Raw genomic sequence first — 18,708 nt, 5'->3', positions numbered from 1 at the left:
CAATATACAGTCTTGTCAAACTCCGCGCTTGATTTTTACTTCTTCAGAGCACTGATTCGCAACCCTAATACATGCAGCCTGGCCCCAATACAAATTTGCGATTATTCTAATGTCCCTACCGTCCAGACCGGTAGTTTTGAGAATATGTAGCATTTTTTCATGGCGAACTTTATCAAAGGCCTTTTCAAAATCAATCGCGCACATGAAAACGTCATGATTTACATCTCTGCATCTTTGAATTAAAACTTGGGTTGCGAATAGTGCATCACGCGTTCCAAGGCCACAGCGAAAACCGAATTGAGTACATGAGATTCTTTCCTCAATTTTTCTATATGTTCTTTGATGAATGATTCTAAGAAACGTTTTCAATACATGACTCATTAGGCTGATGGTGCGATAGTCGCTGCATTTTGTGGCTCTGTGTTTTTTTGGTAGTACAACAAATGAGGATTTAAGCCAATCTTTAGGAATTTTTCCGCTTTCATAGATTAAGTTGAACAATTTCGTAAGTATCTTAATGCCCTCGACACCTAAAAGCTTTAGTGTTTCTACGTAAATCCCATCTGGTCCGATCGCCTTCCCGTTTTTTGCGTTCTTTATAGCGTATTGCACTTCTTCCTTAGTTATTGGAGGACCGCTTATGTCATTTAGCGTTTCTAGTTCGCTTCTTTCATCATCAACTTCTCGTGGTTATGATCTAATATTGATTCAATTATCATATTTTCACATCCCCGTGTTTTCACAAATGCTTTGCAGGTTTTTTTAGTACATGTTCACCGTTTTACTGTATATCTGGCCAACATTTTTTGAAAACCGAATGTAAAACCATCAATTGATATATAGTAAAGGTTTACCCTTTTGACTGACACTAATCGTTGATTCCACACTAATCGTTGACACAATTTGATCTTGAAATCGACGAACTGACAAGCTTGAAATAGACAAACTGACTGATGCAGGAACTAATCTTTCAAGAATTTTTACAACATTTAGCCCATTAACACAATTTACAAAAGAGAATATAAACAAATAAAAAGATTAAGGTAAAAGTACCTATTCATGGAATCGTTAAGAAGAGATAAGAATCGCAATTGGAATTACCCAGAAAATACCCAGAGAATATAAACAAACAAAAATATTAAGGTAAAAGTACCTATTTATGGAATTATAAAATGGAATTATAAATATGGAAGAGATTAGAATCGGAATTGGAATTACCCAGAAAAGCTGGATATTAGATTGTCGGGTAACAACTTTCTTTTCTAAAAAGAAATATGTATGTCGTACTATGAATTATTTATGTGTAAACGAATTTTATGTACACTGCATTAAGAATTAGAAAATTCAAAATAAATATGTAGATACTACCTGTTTAAATTATGATTTGGCAACATTGTGTCATTATTCAGAGACTAAATAGACAAAATATCAGCTTAAATGTTTAACGAAACGGAGGCATTTCGATTGTACCTGGGAGGCATTTCATGTATGAAAATATTTACCTGAAAAAGTGGGAGGCATTTCGATAACGCCGTTTTTTAATAAGGATATTATTCTTCGATTATATTAATTGGCTATCCTGCGACCTAGATTATATTGTGTGATGCGGTCCTATATTCGGATCTTTTTTCTACCAATAGTAATTTGTAATGTTCTTCCCATTTCGTTGTTATTATAGGGTTTATCACCGATTCTTCTATTTTGTTGATTCTTACATTCTTTATAAATCTCCAAGCTTCTCTAGATTTTCTCCCTCCGATGTATGTGTCCAACTCCTGACATTTTTGTCTTCCCATTTTTTATTTTTGGCGTTTATTAAATAAATTTTAAATTTAATGATAATTAAATCAGGGTTGTTTTGTTTTAAACATTTTGTTTTAATCAACTGTTTTAAACGTTTGCTTATGTTTAAAACAGTTTTTGTTTAAAACACTTAAATTCATTTTCTTTATTAATATAACATCAAAAAAATTCTCGAATACATTATATAAACTTTTTAACATATATATATATATTATTTATTAATAATCTGAACACAAAAAAAAATTGGAAAACTGAAAATATTTTGCAAAGAAGAGTTAATCAATTTCTCAAAACTGTTTCAGACTCATAGTAATCTTGTAATTTAAATCAGTCACGTCATCACTGATTTAAGCTCTTTAAAAATTGAAACCAACTTAGCAGCTTTGACATTGCCTAGCCGATTACGTAGTTTGGAATGGTAAACCTTATGATGAGAAGAGTCTTTCTATATTGGCTGACGATGCAACAGCTGTGTGAAGCTGTTGAGCAAGTTTCAATGCTGTAGTATACCTATTTATATTTTTCTTAGAACGCCACCATGCCAATGGTTTTACATTCTTGATATAGGTGTTTAGAAAACATATGGAGTAAAGGGTACACACTTTGCCTGGTAATAATAATAATCTAAAATGCTTCTGGATGATAATTTATAATGCATGGATGATAAGTTTATTTTCAATAAAGCGATGATCAAACAAATTTGCCAAAAAATGAGCTGGGGTCACCAAATCATTTGCATGTTTAAAAAAAAACACTAAGCACCACCAGAAACAGCACAAAATAACTGACAATGGACGTTATTGCAATAGCCAACTTGTAATGCGGATTTATAAATACATAGTAAATAGTCTGGGCTTCCCCAGGCAATAGCTCCTAATTTTGCAATTGGTTTTCTTATCTATTATTTAGTAGAATAATAATAATAGATCAAACACTTTCAATTAATATTATGTTTAGGAAAATATGATTTAAACAATGTTTTCTTCTAAGTTTTATTTGTTTAAAATATAAAATTTAAAAACAAAAACATTTTTAAAGGAAAAAAACCGTTTAAATGTGTTTTAAACAAGTTTTGTTTGTTTAAAACATACAATTTAAAAACAAAAAAAACATGTTTAAAACAAAAAAAAAACGTTTAAAACAAAAACAACGTTTGTTTTGTTTAAAATTAAAAAAACATGTTTTCTTGCAACCCTGAATTAAATTATATCAATTAATTAATTAATAATTAACAGTTACCAGATGCATTAGTTGTAGCGTTGAGGGTTTCAGAAACTATTGAAAAGTTATTGACGTGTCATAGCATATCTAAAGTATTTCAATAAGTGGATAACATTTTATTTTTTCCAACATCCTTATCGGTATCATAATCCCAATTTATCTCTGAATCTTTGTCAGTATCATGTAGCTAGCTTACAAGTTTAATCAGCAATTACGAAATAAATCCAATTAAGTTTTAGAATTCCTTTGTTTAATTTTTTAATAGACGATATTGCACAATCCTCTTAATTATTTCATCGAGTAAGGCTTAATGGAAATGCACTCGATAAGATTGTTTAGGGAAAAAACCTATCAAAGGACATCGCACACATCTTATGGAAAATATAATGTCACTCAAATTCAATAAAATTTATACGATTAGATTCGTTTTAATATAACGATCAATTCTTATCATTGCGCTAACTCTTAATTATGATTAATTACGGCGCAAATTGCAATTAAAGTTTATCGAAATCACATTTTTGGAGTCCATAAAATGTTAGTTTACAACCATTATTGCTCTGAGTGCTATTCATAACAGCATAAATCCCGCTGGGCCTAAGCGGATTAGTGAAACTAATCCGCTGATTTATGGAGTACCGAAAATCTGGGTATTTTAAAATATTTTTTCTCTCTCTAACTTATGTACCTACCCATTTGATTTCAGATTTATTTATATCAATTTCTGCTCTTATTTTTGAAAATAGAGAGTTGGTGCAATGATAAGATTTGATCGTTAATTTAAAACGAATCTATTGGTATAAATTTTATTGAATTTGAGTGACATTATATTTTCCATAAGATGTGTGCGATGGAAGTGGAAACTATTTAAATGGAAAACAGCGGCACTTACTCCAGGAAAATAAGCAAGAAATAGACCATGTTCGGAACGCAGATTTACAAATGCTCCTATACTACGGCACCAGAGTGCTGAAATCGGTTAGCCTTTGAAATACACTAACTATTATACTCCGTATTTATCAATCAACGCTATTACGCTACAAACCCTCATTGATTTAGGCACCTATTAAATTATAAGACGTCTATTAAATTATGGTGCCTAAGCTTTTATTGCAATTAATATTATTGTAAGTATTCTATATTTCAATTTATTGTATTCAAATAGAAATGTCGAAACTGCAATAAAGCTAACATACTTAAGAATGTGTTTTTGACCCTAACACGAAAAACAAATAAAACAAAAATTAAAACAAAAACACCAATGAATAAAAAACGAATAAATATTTTTTATTTTTATTTATTTATAAGTACAGATATAATTACTCGTATAGAGTGCGTCCATAAAGTAACGCATAAATTCATTATTAACTAAATAAACAACATTATTAGAAATTACCGAAACAGGTCGATTTTTGATTTTAATTTATGATTTTTTGGCATTGTTGACGTAATCGATGATTTTTTCAATAAGAATAGGGATCGTGTAACAGCTCGTTTGAAAGGCAATTCAATTCTCTATTCAGTAATATAAACGTTAACATAATTATTTATACAGGGTGTCCAAAAACAATTTTTTAATTAAATTGATAGACACAAAAAGAAGACTTTGCGTAGTTTATTTAATTCAAAATACATTTTACTGCTGTCATAAAACAGAAATAAAATATTTATTTCAAATATAAACATTAGTTTTTGCTTAAATTCAATGTTTAAGCTGCCACTCACCTGCCTCTTGACAGTTTGAACATTTAATTTAATTAAAGCGAAAAGCAATGTTTATTTGTCAAATAAAATTTTTATTTATGACAGCAGTAAAATATATTTTGAATTAAATAAATTACGTACATTCGTCTTTTTGTGTCAATTAATTTAATATAAAAAAATTTGGACACCCTGTATAAATAACTATGTTAATGTTTATACAGGGTGTCCCGAAAAGATTGGTCATAAATTATACCACACATTCTAGGGTCAAAAATAGTTCGATTGAACCTAACTTACCTTAGTACAAATGTGCTCATAAAAAAAGTTACAGCCCTTTGAAGTTACAAAATGGAAATCGATTTTTTTCAATATATCGAAAACTATTAGATATTTTTTATTGAAAATTCACATGTGTCATTCTTATGGCAGGAACATCTTAAAACATAATTATAGTGAAATTTGTCCACCACATAAAGATTTTATGGGGGTTTTGTTCCCTTAAACCCCCCCAAACTTTTGTGTACGTTCCAATTAATTCATTATTGTGGTACCATTAGTTAAACACAACGTTTTTAAACCTTTCTTGACTCTTAGTATTTTTTCGATAAGCCAGTTTTCATCAAGATGCGGCTTCTTTTTTAATATAATTACATAAAAATTTTATGGGGATTTTGTTCCTTTAAACCCCCCAAATGTTTGTGTACGTTCCAATTAAACTATTATTGTGGTACCATTAGTTAAACACAGTGTTTTTAAAACTTTTTTGCCTCTATGCCTTTTTTTGTTAAGTCACCTTTTATCGAGATGCGGCTTCTTTTTCAAAATATACCTAAAAATGTAAATGAAATAAATTTTCAGATTATTAACAGGTCTATAATCGTACTTAACCATACAAAATATGTGGTGGATTCGACAAATATTCAAAATATCTCGATAAACACTGGCTTATCGAAAAAGTACTAAGAGACAAAAAAGTTTTAAAACACTGTGTTTAACTAATGGTGCCACAATAATATTTTAACTGGAACGTACGCAGAAGTTTAGGGGGGTTGAAGGGAACAAATCCCCATAAAATTTTTATGGGGTGCACAAATTTCACTTTAATTTTTTTTTTAAGATGTTGCTGCCATAATAACATGTCCATTTTCAATAAAAAAATCTCTAAGAGTTTTCGATATATGAAAAAAAAATCGATTTTCATTTTGTAACTTCAAAGGGCTGTAACTTTTTTTGTGTGCACTATTGTATATAGGTAAGTGAGGTTCAATCAATCTATTTTTGACCCCAGAATCTGTGGTATAATTTATGACCAATCTTTTCGGGACACCCTGTATTATTGAATAGAGAATTGAATTGCCTTTCAAATGAGCTAGCACACGACCCCTATTATTCTCCTTTAAAAAATCATTGATTACGTCATCACGTCCAGACGGATGACGTCACTAGTATGATACATATGCCAAATATCATAAATTAAAATCAAAAGTCGACCTGTTTCGGTAATTTCTAATAATGTTGTTTATTTATCTAATAATGAATTTATGCGATACTTTATGGACTGTATACGATTAATTATATCTGTACCTATAAATAAATAAGAATACAAAATATTTATTTCTTTTTTATTCAATGGAGTTTTTTTATAATTTTTGTTTTATTTGTTTCTCGGGTTAGGGTCAAAAAACACATTTTTAAATATGCTAGCTTTATTGCAGTTTAGACATTTCTACTAAAAATTTCGACATTTCTATAAAAAAAAAATAAAAGTAAAGCCACAAAATGTACCTATGTATCTATAACAATAATATTGTAGTATGTATATGTTTTTTCAAAAGTCAATGTGTTGCTTGTGAAAACTTAATGAAGCAGAGGTTTTGTCACAGACACAGACACAAAGAGCTCCAAGTAATGAGTCTCAGTTTGATTTATGACATGTGTTATAGTAATATCATAAGTTTGTTGCCGTTAAATGAATCACGACCACATGGAAGTGACAGTTTCTTGAGATATTGTACCAGAGCCGGATTTAAGGGGGGACAGGCTGGGCAGCTGCCCGGGGCCCCCACATTTCGGGGGCCCCCACAAAGCCCCAAACATGAACCCCACAGGTTCCCACAGGGCCGGTTTTTCAGTGCTGGGTTAACCTATTTATTTTTTGGTCACCGAAATATTCATGTTTAATTGGTTTTTCATTACTAGGTTAGAGCTTAAACTCGTTTAAGTTAACCACGATTTTAACCGATCCCCGTTAGATGGTTTAACTCCGAATTTTGCGGTTACGCTTGCGCATTGGTGCAGTGAATGCATCATGTTTATTTTTTTGAGTACCTGCCTGACAGAAGGGATTAGTCAGATTAATTGGGTTATGTTATTTTCTTTCATCGCGGGAAGTATTCTAATACCTCCTTATTACTTATTATTATAAGGAAATTATTATTATTGAAATTATATTATATTATCGTTATTATATAGGAAATTAGTATAACGAAATATACTTAAATATAACTGTAACAGGTACCTATATTTACATTTACTGTAACAGGATTTAATGCATGATTCCTATGTAGTAATATTTTAAAAATATTATTTTATATTTGTCTACACAGCAAAATACTTAATTATTTACCAAAGAGTCTGACTTCTTATTTCCTGGTCAATCTGTTCAAATAGTGATAAGACCGTGGTCTTTAAAATCGGAAAAAAGTCTAAATCGTCCCAGTAATTCTAATTCTCTTCTGTTATGAAACCGAGGTAGACGTTATGAACTAAACAAAGATTCCGAACTTGATATTGCATTGCATTAATCATTTTTTTAATTTGGTTATGAAATTGTCTTTTATTTATTTTTCTGTCAAATTGATCATTATTTCTCGAATTGCACATGCGCACGTACAGTTACTGCTGCCAACAGAAGAAAAAAAGTGGTTAGCTAACCGAGATTTTCTTAACTTGACTTAAAACACTGAAAAACGATATGGGGGTTAAAATATTGGTTAAAATTTAAACTAGGTTAGCTAACCAAAATTTTAACCGCTCACTGAAAAACCGGGCCTTAAACAGATATTGGCAGGAGATACAGGAACTCGACAATGTATGGCAAGTATAAAATGAAGGAGCCATGGAGTGATAATATAATACATTGTTCATGGTTATGTTTTTCACCTTCCACCCGGTGAGTGTATTGCTTCGTTTGCAAATTCTTATCTAGTGTTCGTACACATTTTAGCCACAGAGGATTTTGTGATTGAACACATGCAGATCGTAGGCTTATGAATCACGAAATGTCTAAAGCACACGAAAGAATTGGGCGTATTGATACTGAAATAGCAAAACAGAAAATGGTAACTCAAAGACTAATTTTAGTGTTATGAAGTTTATTTGTGAACGAGATTTAGCATTTCATAGCGAAAATGAGTTATCGAGTTCATCACAAAATGAAAATTATTTGGGAATACTCCATTTATTAGCTGAATATGATCAATTTTTGCAGCACCATATTTTAATAAATATTCAAATCCTGGAAGCGGACGTGTCAACTTTCTTTCTTCAACCATATGTGAGGAAATTGTACATCCGATGGGTCAAAACGTATTAAATTATTAAATGAAATAGTTTCAAGGATTAAGAAGTCAAAATATTATTCAGTTCATACCAATCAATTAGCCGTGATATTTCGTTACATAGAATGTTTCACTCCTGTTGAAAGGTTTACCATATTTTTGTAAAATCGCAGTCATGAAGCAGAAGATATGTCTACTTAATTCTCTAATGACATTTTTGCAAGAACATGATATCAATTTGAAAAACTGCAGGAGACCGTTCTACGTTAATGCGTCAGTTATCAGTGGAAAATGCAATAGTGTTCAGGCTGAAATTATAGAACAAAATGGTATATGTCCATACGTGGGTGCTCCGTGCTCGTTGTAGCTGCTCAAATGGATACAGCATGCGCTCCCCCACATATAAACCGCAAACCGGTTGAATCAAAGAGGGTGAGCGCCCTGTTGCGAGCACCAACGTATCCACTATGTGGAGCTGCTACACCGGGCACGGAGCACCCACGTATGGATACGTACCTTAATATCTTGGAGCTGAGGATTCCTTGTGTCGCCCATTCTCTAAATTTAGTTTCAAAAGCTGCAACTGAGTGTTATCATGCATTAGCATAGCACAGCATTCTTTAATTTCTTATAATAACTAGCCATATGTATTTTTCACTTCCTCTAAGTACATATAGATACAACTTAACAGAATGTTTAAAAGCTGCGTCTTCAAGCGACAGGAACGCAGACCGCGGCAAAAATATTATTGTTCCTAAAAGATACTACTAGATGGTCATGGAGGTAATGCCGCAAAAGAACTAGTTAAAAGGTTTTAATCAGATTAAAGGAGCATTATCCAACATTTCGGAAGACTATGAGCAACAATTTAAAACTCGTAGCATTGCAAATGGTTTGTACCTATAATCGAATGTGTTTACTGGAAACAGAGAGGATATTAGGGAGGACAAACAGAACAAATCGTATTCTTCAAGATCCCAATATTGACCCTAATTCAGGAGTGGCAGCACTTAGATCACTTAAATAAATTATACAGTCAAGAGGTGACAATTTCGAAAGATATGAGAACATCAGAGAAGTTTAGAACTCAAAATTTTATCACTATTATAGATCACTTCATTACCTCTTTAAGTAAGAGGCTTTCTGCATATGAATCCATTCATTCCAATTTTGGATTTTTATATCATTTTGGAAAATTGGAAAATTTAACTCTCAATGAAATTGAAGCTCACTCACTAAAGCTTACCAATATTTATAGCAATGGTTTAGATGAAAACTTATGTGTCCATCTGCTACAGTTTGTAAGATTCTTCAATTCATTTAAAGAGGAAATCAGCTTATCAAATATAAGCAAAGAACTTCAAATGTACCAACTGCTAAAAGAAAAGAATATGAATGATGCTTTTTCAAATGTTGAGGTGACACTTTGTTTATATTTAGTGCTGATGCTAACTAACTGCAGTGGTTAGAGATCATTCTCAAAATTTAAGTTAATTAAAAATCGACTTCGGTCTATGATGGGCCAAGAGTGTTTGAATCATCTCTCTACAATGAGCATTGGCCACGATGTCTTAATGCAACTAGGTATGTCCCACAAAATCAAGAAATTTTCAATTAAAATATCTCGAAAAGTTCCCGGACTTTAACCATACATCTTACTATTATTTTTAATATTTTACTGTAACAAGTTACAGCTCTTGTACTTTTTATTATTTAAAATTATATTTATAAAAGTAAATCAATATTTTTTTAATGGTAGGAGGTAGGGCCCAGGGGCCCCCACTACCTTAAATCCGGCTCTGTATTGTACGATGAACGGTAGAGTAGGACATTATGAAACCTATGAAGCTGCGGACGACTACCGATCAGATAGACTGACGAGAAAAAAGAATAATGAAAAATTAATTACGAGCGTCCACGTCCAGAAAGGAAAAAATTATATATAATTATATTATATAATACAAAATTAAATACATACATTATAGGTATCATAATATGTATACTTGAATTATGAGTAGTTAGTAGTTGAAGAAGAATATCTGATACCTATTTAAGAGGAAGGGATTTTTACAAATTATTGTTAAAAATGTTAATGTGTAAAAGTTATTATTTAATGAATGGTTGTTTTCTCGTACATATGTAAGGTCTATTCTTTTTTGTTCAAGCGATCTTTTCTGTTCCAATATCCATTTCTAAAAAGTTTCCCTCTTTTCCGCCAAAAACTTTTTTACAATTTCTGTGGGTCGAGTTTTAGCATCATAAAAAGGTCATAGTCACTGCATAGTAAATACGATACCACAATATTTTATCGCATTTCTCAAGTTCTCATTATAGTCCAGGAAAATAAGGTTTTGTCGGCACACTGACCCAGCCATGTTGCAAAATGGTTTTTTTTAGGTACTATAAACCAAATACATTATAAATACAAATATGACCATCACAGTTCGGAGGCATATAATACCAGGTGTCCACTTATATTTTCCCCCATTTTAACTGCCTATAACTTCTAAACGGCTCAAGATAAAAATATGCGGTTTTCGCTGAAATGTTTTATTTTAGTAAAAGTTTTGTTTGAATTGATTTAATTTTTTATATCGCTTTCAATTACGAAAAAAAAAATGGTGGGATTTTTGAAAAAAAACGTTGTTGACTTTTTAATGGAACACCCAGTATATTTTTTTGCAAATTGAAAGAACGGTCATTCACCTATCCAGTGATATAAAGTTTTTTAAAATCGGTTGTCAAATGACTGAGTAATTAATTTTTAAAATGAGAAATGCAACGTGGAAATCACATAACTACATAACACAAATATGATTAAAATAACTAAGCAAAATGTGATTTCCACATTGCATCTCTCATTTTAAAAATTTATTACTCAGTCATTCAAAAATATACTGGGTGTTTCATTTAAAAAAGTCAACGTTTTTTTCACAAATCCGTCATTTATTTTTTTAAAAGCGATATAAAAAATGCAATCCATTCAAACAAAACTTTTACTAAAATTTTTCCAAAACTTTTACAAAACATTTCAGCGAAAACCGCATATGTCTATCTTCAGCCGTTTAGAAGTTATAGACAGTTAAAATGGGGGAAAATATAAGTGGACCGGTATATTAACAAATAGGTGTCAAAAATGGCAGTTTTTTCGTTTAAATCGCTATACATAAAAATGAAGTAATTTAATACATTATTTAGAGTATTCATCTTTAAGTAGATGGGCAAAGGTTTAAAATGTTAGTTTTTGAATTTTGTTCAGATCATTTGTTGCTTCCGAAATTGCAAAATAAGTATAAAATTTAAAATTTGCTATAATTTTTCCAAAAATGAACTTAGGACTTTGATGTTGCATGAAAAGTTGAGCCAAGTAGTCCTTATAATGCACAAAAAATTTCAAGACAATTCGTCAATTATTAGATTACATACCTAAATTGTATTCAATATGTTTATCTCTTTGCAATGTTGTTACTCAGAAAATAATAATGATACACAGCAATTCAGCGGGAACCACAGGAAAAAGATGACATATTTTCACCATATTTAAAAAAATCAAAAAGTCATTTTTACCATTGCAAAAACATTTTACTAGACCATTTTTGGCTTATAAATAATTTGAATAACTTTGTTAATATTGCCTGCAGACTAAATCCACATTACTATTGGAAAATCTGGTATTTTTACACGAATTTAATAAAGTATAAGTCTTCTTCTTTCATGTGGTTCCCGCAGAATCGATGTATCATTATTATTTTCTGTGGGATAAAAAAGCTCTGTGGAATAAACAAATTGAATAAAATTTAAACTAATTGACGAATCGTCTTGAAATTTTTTGTGCCTTATAAGGACTACCTACTTGACTTAACTTTTCATGCAACATGAAAGTCCTAAGTTCATTTTTGCAAAATTTATAGCAAATTTTTAATTTTCGAAATTTTATCCTTATTTTGCAATTTTAGAAGCAACAAACGATCGGACCAAAATTCAAAAACTGCCTTTTAAACCTTTGCCCATCTACTAAAAGATGAATAATCTAAATAATATATTAAATTAGCATAAAAAAACTGCCTTTTTGACATCTATTTGTTACTGTTATTAACTATTATATGCCTCCGAACTGGGACGGACATTTTTGTATTTATAATGTATTAGGTATATCTTCTTCTTTTTTAGCCCGTTTCTATCCAACCTTGGACATAGGTCTTCCCCAAATCTTTCCATATTTTACGACGATTTATATATTGCTCTAAAACCGGTTGAGATATGCAAATGAAATTTGGTAGGTTTTAAGAGGTAGTTATTGCGCATTTTTTGAAGTATAATTAAGAATTTTATATTCACTATTGGCGTGCATATGGGTCATATTACCCGGTCTTATTACCCGTATGCACGCCAATGGTGAATATAAAATTCTTAATTGTATGCCAAAAAATGCGCAATAACTACCTTTTAAAACCTACCAAATTTCATTTGCATATCTCAACCGGTTTTAGAAGAATAAATAAATCGTCAGTTTGTAAGAAAAAATTCAACATCCCGTGAAGCATTTGCGGACATATGTGTATCAAGCAAACTGTCATTATTTTTTCATGCAGAATTACCCCTTAAAGTGTGTCGCACTTATTTAGAAACACCCTGTATTGGTATTGATGAAGAACGTTGCTAGTTGTTAAAATACCTAACTTTTTTATTATAAGCGAATGAATCAAAAAGCAAAATGTTTAGATGACCTAAGGTTAAAGGTGAGTTTTAATTTCAATATTTTATATACGCTACAGCGATACTCAAGCTTTTTCTTTCCTGGGCCACATTGTAGCTATTGCCACAGTTTGCGGGCCGCAATCAAGATGAAGTAGTATACAGGGTGTTTCATTGGGAAACGGAAATACTTGAATGGTGAATAGAGGTGAATGAGGCGGCTGTAGACATACTAAATGTATTGCTCCACCGACTTTATAACCGTGTTACAGGGTGTTTTATCGATTTTGCTTATTTCTTTCTGGAGCCATAACTTTAGAACCACCTTGTATATATTTTTTGATATTTGGTACACATATGTCACATTTAGAACCCAAACCACCCAGCTACTAATCACAAGAAAAATCCAGGTCCGGATTAATTCCATTGTGACCTTGAAACAACATCCTGTATATTGAAATTTTCAAAACCCTTTTGCACATTTGAAAGGAGCTTTAATGGAGCTGTACCTGAATTTTTCTTGTGATTACCAAATGGGCTGTTGCAATGTAGTAAATAAGTATTGATTATTTTTAAAATGAGTATATGTTCATTAACTTTAATAATTTATTATTAGAAGTTAATAATACCCTGCTTTTTAATCAGAGTTCTTAAAAATTTCAATATTTTGACAAATTTGACAAATAATTTGATCACAGGGCCCTTTAGTTAGCCTTCGGGCCGCATAAAAAATGCTAGAGGGCCGCATACGGCCCGCGAGCCGCAGGTTGAGTATCACTGCGCTAGAATATTCCACAGGGTGTTCCAAACTTTGAGAAAAAACACACTATCATTGTTACACCCGGTATATAATGACACTTATATGTTTAGCAACAATATTATTACATCGATATTCTTGAAGAATAAAGCTATAACATAATAAAAAAATCACTAAAATCGAACAACAGGTTTAGGAAATATGAGACATTAAAAATGTCCCATTTTTAAGGTGATGCGATACTTTTTTGGCGGAGTGTATTTTTGTTTTTGTTAATGTCCATGTTTCTGAGCCATACGTCAGAACAAGAAGGATGCACTGGATTAGATAGGTAGGTATATATTATGTAGTATCCAAAAATCAAATTTGCAACCTTAGACCAGGGCCCATCTGTAAAAATATTAGTACATTTGGACGTTGAGAGGTGACTCAAATTTTTTTGCATAAATTGCTTGAAAATATATCAAATAATAATATTTGAGTTATCCTCCCTCTCAAAAATGTCCGGAACATTGTTTAAATAATCAAAATGTCAAAAAATTAAGGAAAAATTCGATATTTTTCTTGGTTTTTTGATTATAACTTTAAAAGTATTCATTTCCGAGAAAAGTTGTACTAACATAAAAGTTGCGTAATTAAATTTCCTACAGTATAGAATTGGTTAAAAATTTAAAAAATAGTCACCCTTGTTGCAAAATAGCAATAATTGTGAAAAAAACATACAAAAACAAGTATTCGTATTTTACGTTTTTCAACCGTTTATCTACATTTAGGACCTTCATATTTCATCCTGAAAAACTTTATGATACAGTAAAACAATACTGTAAATTTCATTAAGATCAGTTCAATATATTTTGCAAAATAAATTTTGCAATCCGGCTTTCGTAAAAAAAATTCATTTTTTCAAAATGTTACAGGACTGAAAATAAAGCAGATAACAAGTTGAAAATTTTTTTGCATATAGAAGTGTACTGTACCTTTCATTTGCAATTTTGAAAAATTAAAATCGATTAACACCACGGCGTCAGGAATTTTTTTAAATAAACATTAATTATTATTGGTGCTACGCGCAGGACAGCGGATAGTTTGCTCTGATTGGGCATTCCAATGACCTTTGATAATGATTGATACATTTTAATTTTTATTACATTTCGATATAAATAAATAAATTTGTTTATTGCAAAATAAAAACACCTACTCTATCCTTTGAAATAACACTTTTATTAGCAAAAACTTTCTTTGTTAATATATTGTTAACATATGCAATTGTTTAAACAATATTTCACAAACAATAATAAAATTAGTTTGATTTTTGTGGAATTAAAATATTAAAATACAACAAAATATAGAGTAAGAAAATAATATATTATATAAAGATTGGAAGAAATTTTGGTGGAAATCAACTTGCGTGAATAGAACACCGCTGTCCTGCGCGTAGCACCAAAAATTATTTTTTATTTCAAAAATTTTCTGACGCTGTGATAATTAATCGATTTTAATTTTGAAAATTGCAAATGAAAGGTACAGTAAACTTCTATAAGCAAAAAAAATTCAACTTGCTATCTGCTTTATTTTCAATCCTGTAACATTTTGAAAAAATGAATTTTTTTTGCGAAAGCTGGATTGCAAAATTTATTTTGCAAAATCTATTAAACCGATCTTAAAGAAATTTACAGTATTGTTTTACTGTATCATAAAGTTTTTCTGGGTGAAATATGAAGGTCCTACGTGTAGCATAAATGGTTGAAAAACGTAAAATGCGAATTCTTGTTTTTGTATGGTTTTTTCGCAAATATTGCTATTTTGCAACTAGGGTGACTATTTTTTAAATTATTAACCAATTCTATATTGTAGGAAATTTAATTACGCAACTTTTATGTTAGTACAACTTTTCTCGGAAATGAATACTTTTAAAGTTATAATCAAAAAACGAATAAAAAAATCGAATTTTTCCTTAAATTTTTGACATTTTGATTATTTAAACAATGTTCCGGACCTTTTTGAGAGGGAGGATAACTCAAATATTATTATTTGATTTATTTTCAAGCAATTTCTGCAAAAAAAATTTGAGTCACCTCTTAACGTCCAGCTCAAAACAGATGCGCCCTGGACTACCTGGCTGAGTCAGTGTCCCGAACATGGTATTTTTGTTCCTTATTTTCCTGGAGTATTATTCTTCCGACGTTCTGCTGTTATAATTGTTTACTCACAATGAACATGAAAATTACCACAATTAAAACGAAACCTTGCATTTTTATTCCTTATAAACATTATTTATATATTATACTGCGAAGTATAAAGAATAGCATTACAAGTTTACGAGGTTATATTATGTAAAATACGAAGATAGAAAATACTCCATGATCAAGTACTTGAATGACTCACTCACAGTGAAATATTGATATTTCAAACCTTCTAGGCATATACCAAAGATATCGTACAAGCCTTTTAATATTTGCGTAAAACCTATTTTACAAATATGTACCTTAAACAAAAGATAATGTACTTTCTCAAAGAAATTGTATGAAAACAACGATACATACTTAAAGGAAAAGTTTAAGTGCTTGGAGTATATAATATATAAGTATGTATTATATTTTTTATATATTATGGTATATTGTATATATTATGGGCGTAGCTAAAAGCAGCATGTCAAAAAAATCGAAAGCAAACGGCAAATCTTAGGTTAGACCGTGAAAAAAGAAAACACAAGTTTCAAAAACTTACCTCACAGAACCTTTCTTTGATTTCTTCTCGTTCTTCTTGTGTTATTCCGTTTGAAGCCATAGCATATAAAATGAGTTTAAAAACAAAAAATGCGTATAATCACAAAAATTTAATTATTGTTCTTTTACACTTTGCGCAAAAGGCACCATTAACTCAAGCCGCCGCTTCTCTCAGACCCGTCACAAAACTATGTCGGCAATACACGAATACACAACGTTGCCAGTACTGACAATACGATCGGCTTTAAGTATATATTTGACAACTCCCATCCTGTCCCACCACGTTGCGTTGGTAATGCGTAGTTGCCGAGTTTACAAACTGTATCTGAACACACTGATTTATTGATTGAGTTTTATACTGCTTCTATTTATTCCTGAATTTCAACTAAGTTTGATTAAAAATTTTCAATATATTATTGGTGGTGACATATTATGAGAGATGAATCTAGATGTGCCCTCCTAAAGGCCATCCTGCAACCCTACAAGGAAGAATATTACTTGGAATGCGAAGTCTAGGAAGAACAAAAACATCTTTTTATGTATTTTTATATAAAAAAAAGATATGTAGATGATGTGTTTTCAATATGGCCTCATAGATCAGAATCGTTGGATACGTTCCTGAATATTATAAACGATCAAGAAGAGACAATAAAATTTACAATGGAAAAGGAATACAATAACAGCCTACCTTTCCTCGATGTTTTGATCTCAAAGAAGGATATTGGATATGAGACTCAAGTGTATAGAAAACCAACACACACCAACAGATATCTCAATTACAAGTCAAATCACAACATCAACGTTAAAAAGGGAATCATTAAATCCTTAGATGATAGAGCCAAAATTACTTGTTCTAACGAAAATTCCTTTTTAGCAGAAAAACAATTGTTAACATCTGTTTTATTAAAAAATGATTATCCTTTATCGTTTATAAATAAGGAATTGTCAAGATTGGATCGAATGGAACAGAACAACTTAGAACGGGATCCTACAACATTCACCAGAAATAATACGAGGAAAATATCAATACCATATAAAAGGACTATCCGAGAAACTTAAAACAATAGGAAATAAATTCAACATTTCAACAACATTCAAAACAACAAACACATTGAGATATATTCTATCTAAAACTAAACCTAACAATGATCAAGAAAGAACAAAGAATTGCATTTATAAAATACCTTGTGAATGCGAACAATTTTATTTAGGTGAGACATCAAGACCATTAGACGTTAGAATAAGTGAACATCAATCTTATATTAAAAATAGAGAATTTGAGAGATCTCAAATATGTCAACACGCATGGGATAATGAACATAGAGTTCAGTGGAGAGATTCAAGTATAGTCCTGAAAAAATCAGATAGTAAAAAGAGAAAAATCAAAGAAGCGGCTCTAATTATGCTAAATGAAACCAATTGTGTCGCAAATTCCTCGGTAAAATGCAGTAGGATGTGGTTACCCATACTGAAAGAGGAAGTCAATAGAAAGAAAATACCAAGATTAGTAAGTCAATAATATCGAGCTAGTACATATTTTATATTTTAGTATTACTTATATATCTAGTATTATTAATATTATTTATAATTTAAACATGTTACAAGTCAGAATTTGGTATTAATTTTTGAGAGTAAATTAATGTAAGACCAAATACTTACGATGTCGGGATAGTATCACAAGGTTTTTCCTGGTTTTCCCTTGTGATTTACTATGAAGTCTCTAACGCGAGAATTTTACTGTCGTTGCATTTGGTTGTCTTTTTAAAGACAGATCACATGCTATAATTTTTTATGACGGATATTCTTGAGTTGGGGTTGATTTCATGTAATCGAATGAACTATCTTTCAGTAAGTCGTCCCAGGAACGCAACTCATAAATATTGGCAATATCATTTTAAAGTCTTCTACTTTAAAATGTATAATATATGTCTGAATTGCCAATATAAATGAGTGAGATTAAATAAACTATTAGAAGAATTTTTTTGCTTAGCAACAACACTTTTATTTATTTTAGTAATATTTTGTATTTTGACAACGGCACCCGATTTGGGCGTCGAAACGTTAATAAAATTATTTTTTCATTTTAATTGTGGCTTATTTCCCATATAAATAATTAATAACAAAAACATCATGGTTAAAGCACCTCAGAACCTGGTTCAACACATATGTGCAGCTTTTCCGCGTTGCTGCAGATAAAATAAAGATTGCCATGATGATCGCCAACATTCATCACGGATAGATA

General features: G+C 30.9%; 1 protein-coding gene across 1 annotated transcript in view; it reads right to left on the bottom strand.

Annotated features, from left to right (window-relative positions):
• The window catches only part of LOC114330056 (plastin-2), a 120,564-nt gene extending 103,864 nt beyond the window's left edge, over window positions 1-16,700 (bottom strand). The window contains exon 1 of the mRNA XM_028279361.2: window positions 16,468-16,700. Within this exon, the coding sequence (XP_028135162.1) occupies window positions 16,468-16,527 (60 nt within the window). The 5' untranslated portion in view covers window positions 16,528-16,700. The remainder of the gene's footprint in view (window positions 1-16,467) is intronic.
• Between the last annotated feature and the right edge of the window lie 2,008 nt (window positions 16,701-18,708).

The sequence above is a fragment of the Diabrotica virgifera genome, chromosome 10 (genome assembly GCF_917563875.1).
Source record: "Diabrotica virgifera virgifera chromosome 10, PGI_DIABVI_V3a".
NCBI classification, from domain to species: domain Eukaryota; kingdom Metazoa; phylum Arthropoda; class Insecta; order Coleoptera; family Chrysomelidae; genus Diabrotica; species Diabrotica virgifera.
The sequence above is the reverse complement of the archived record's forward strand: the minus strand, read 5'-3'. Positions and strand labels throughout refer to the sequence as shown.